General features: G+C 33.8%; 1 protein-coding gene across 3 annotated transcripts in view; it reads right to left on the bottom strand.

Annotated features, from left to right (window-relative positions):
* LOC128700175 (uncharacterized) overlaps window positions 1–1486 on the bottom strand; it is a 60395-nt gene extending 58909 nt beyond the window's left edge. For all 3 annotated transcript variants that reach the window (XM_053793170.2, XM_053793169.2, XM_053793171.2), the window contains exons 1-2: window positions 1358–1486; window positions 1–115 (exon numbers count right to left, since the gene is read on the bottom strand). The exon at window positions 1–115 is cut by the window's left edge and continues 169 nt beyond it. In XM_053793170.2, coding sequence (XP_053649145.1) covers window positions 1–89 — 89 coding nt within the window. In that variant the 5' untranslated portion in view covers window positions 90–115; window positions 1358–1486. The remainder of the gene's footprint in view (window positions 116–1357) is intronic.
* Window positions 1487–3804: the final 2318 nt, after the last annotated feature.

Raw genomic sequence — 3804 nt, 5'->3', positions numbered from 1 at the left:
CGACCAGTCCAGTGTCCACCTCCTCGTGGCACATACCCTATTCGTGCTCCAATACCTCGATGACCTCTTCCATGTGCACGGGATGACATCTCTAATTCTGATAAACCTGTTCTGTCTGGAAATACATTTTGCACATACAGTATTTAATTACTGAATGACTAAATTTTAATTTAAGATTTATGGTATTACTGAAATAAAATATATAAATTGAAAATGTAATTCTTAAGAGTATTACACTGCACATAAAACCACTTAAAAAGCTCTTGCTACAGTCTGCCGTTTTGGGCAACTTAGACTTGGAGTAAAACTACTTAATATTATAAGGATTTCTTCGATGTGAAGTTTTCTAAACTTTTGAGTCTAGCACAGGGTAATGACAGGAAATAAAAACAGTTTAAAAGCAATTACATGATTTTTTTGTACAAAATTATAACTGATTAAAAGACCAAGCAGTTTTTATATTAGAATGAGAGATTAGTTTCAGGAATACTGTATACACAGTGTAAAAATTATTGAATTATGATAGTGTTTTTTTGAGTATTTGTTTCAATTCATCATAATTCTATATTTCGTCTGGTTAACTATATACTTTTAATCATACTAGTTGGATTGATAAGGACTAATGCTTTTTTTTATTCATAAAATTATATTTTTTAATTCATATGTCAAGTTATTCCACACTTCTGGCTCTCTTATTTGCATCAAGTTTCTCTAAAAGTTCAGGTGAAAACAAGAAATATTAGAGCTATATATATCTGCCTATGCATTAAATTTTTTTTCATGAAGAATTATCTAAAGTCAGAATCAGCATTAATGTACAAGTATTTTGAGTAGCATGAACAGCTGTTAATGTATGCCTGGCATTTATATATAGATTCAAAGATTTAATAAAGACATACTCCAATTTATTATCTACAATTTGACTTTGTGATGCATTTGACAACAGGATTACTGAGTAGAATAATAAATGCTTTGCTTGTCTTAAATAACAATGTTGATATAAGAAGACACTGACACAAAACATCAGTGACAATCTAAGCCATAATATTTTTGAGGTGGATGGATAATAAAACACGCACACCGTCTATACTATTTATAGTGTACATGAAACTAAACTAACACAAGACTATCAGTCAACAGGGCCTTAAATCGGCGAAGACTGCATAAAAAGAACACTAGAGCTTCGGTTCAAACAATGAATTATACTCCGTGGAATTAGTCTAGCATGGCTATGGCGGGTTAGTTACTCAGCTGGCTAGACAGCCTCTCAGCAGCAACACACAATAACTAGGGCGTATTACACTATATACAGAAGAAGGCTGTGTGCTGTAGTGCATGTTATAGCGTGTGTACTCACTGTAAATACGTTATATAGGGTGAGAATGCGGTATAGACGGGTGGGCAGAGACGGTAGCGTTACCGCGTCGCAATGGCGTCCAACACCGCTTCTACCTTTCACAATTAATTCAAATAACTTGATTTCAAATCCCACTTGTCAAATTTGTTAACCCTCTACGTGTCCATCAACAAATATCATCATTCTATATTCTAACATAGTCAGGTAACTTAAATAAACTAGATAACATGTTGTGTTGTATTAGTTTGATAGCATTCGAACGCCAAAAATTCAGCTTTAATGTTTTTGTAATAAAAAAAAAAGTTTTTTTTAGTAAACAACTAATTATGCATTAATATATAATATATAACAGTATTCACCAACAACGTAGTACTTAGTGATTCATATAAAATTGATATTTGGCTGGGATTTTCTCTATATACGCCGTCAATGATATTTATTCACTGGAAGTGAGCATACAATAATCTTTATTTACTATAAGTACATGTACAAGGTATGCAGTCCTAGCTGACAACAATGACATACTACTATATAGAAAGTCCTTTGTTATGCTCCGCATGTCGGGCAAATTAGGTCAGTGTCCCAGGATGCGACCCACACCAGTCCACTAACACCCAGGTACCCATTTTACTGATGGGTGAACATAGACAACAGGTGGAAAGAAACACGCCCGATGTTTCTACTCTGGTTGGGAATCGAACCCAGACCCTCGCCGTGTGAAGCGAGAGCGTTAGCCACCAGGCCACTAGAGCAATGATACTAATAATTTGTTGTAGTGAAATACTGTTTCTACAAGTACATGTACAAGGTATACTATACAGAAAGCCCCTTGTTATGCAGAGCATTTCCCGCAAATTAGATAAATTTTGTCCCAGGATGCGACCCACACCGGTCCACTAATACCCAGGTACCCATTTTACTGATGGTTGAACAGGGACAGCAGATCTCTTAGGGAAACACGTCCTAATGTTTCCAGCTGTACCAGGGATCCAGCCCCGGACCTCAGTGTGTGAGATGAGTGCGCTACCTGTCAAGCTACGGGACACCTAAAAAAAAAAATTATGTATTTATCTTCGCAGTTATTTCGTTCATTGGGAATGTGGAAAATACTGTATATATTTTCCAGAAATACAGTAGTTATATGTAAATAGATGGCCAAACTGTATTTAATAATATTTATGTCATAGAAAATGGGAAACTGAGCCTGCGCCTGCACAGAAGGGAGTCGCCATTTTGTTTGAATTTGGACTAGAAGCGTTAGTGTAATGGGAAGAATTTTTCGTGCTCTAGAGGTTAAAATTGGGTTGACACCTCTCAAATAGGAGACGAAATTGTTGGATGTGTATTCCTGCATAACTTGAGATATCAGGCGACAGGACAGGACAACTCCAGGAACCTCAGATAAGCTGTCTAATTTATGTTTAAATTCTGGCCAGTAAATTTTTCATAAATGTAGGCAAAAGGGAGGGTCCTGTACATGACACATTAATTTCCAGTCAAATTGGTGAGTGATATTAAGATATTTTCCTTCTGTTATGTAAATGTGTTTATATATAATATTTTTTTAATTTTAATATACAGTCCACAAATTTATATATTTACCAGCATTCTTGGTGTATGTATATTTCATTTATAATTAATAGGTCCAGAGCAACTTGTGGATATGACAGTGGTAGGTATCGAAGGGGGACACTTTTTGCGACCTAGGTGTCCCAAATTTCTACTTGTCCAACTGATAAATAATAATTATCTTTGTTCATTTACTGTTGTGTACATAATGATACATTCAGATAAATGCAATTTTCCACATTTAATTTGCCCGTTGGTCCTTCTTGAACCGGAGGTAATTAGTGAAGTCATTAATTAGTTAATTACTTAATAATTATATGTGAAATGACAGGAGGTAGATGTTAAGTTCACAAATTTACTTAATGTGTAGTGGATTATAATTATTACAATATTAATTTTGATAAGTCAAGTCTGGCTAAGTTTATATTAATTTGTATAATATTACTTTGATAAGACAATTCTGGCCAAGATTTATATCAGTGTATGTGTAATTGATATATATTGTGTATAATATTAATTTTGCTATGCCAAATTCTGGAAAGGATTTATTAATTTGTATAATATTAATTTTGATAAGCCAAGGCTGGCCAAAGGTTTGTATTAATGTACATTTAAAATTTATATTACAATCTTTTGTATGTAATTGCTAATCTCAAGTAGCTAGGATTTATTCAAAGGTAAGTTGTACTATTTACCTTAATAAAGTGCATAATTTAGTACATAATCAGTGTTATTAAGTTGAATTTAATACATTGCATCATGGCTGAAAATGAGGAAATTAATATAGAAGACAAACATTTGGAATATAGAGCAAAGAAAGCATCACTGCAAGCTAGAAAGGGTCATGTAACCAAGGCATATAATAAATGTTTGGAATT

Source organism: Cherax quadricarinatus, chromosome 74 (genome assembly GCF_038502225.1).
Source record: "Cherax quadricarinatus isolate ZL_2023a chromosome 74, ASM3850222v1, whole genome shotgun sequence".
Taxonomy (NCBI): Eukaryota; Metazoa; Arthropoda; class Malacostraca; order Decapoda; family Parastacidae; genus Cherax; species Cherax quadricarinatus.
Note: the sequence above shows the minus strand (reverse complement) of the source record. Positions and strands in the feature narration are given on the sequence as shown.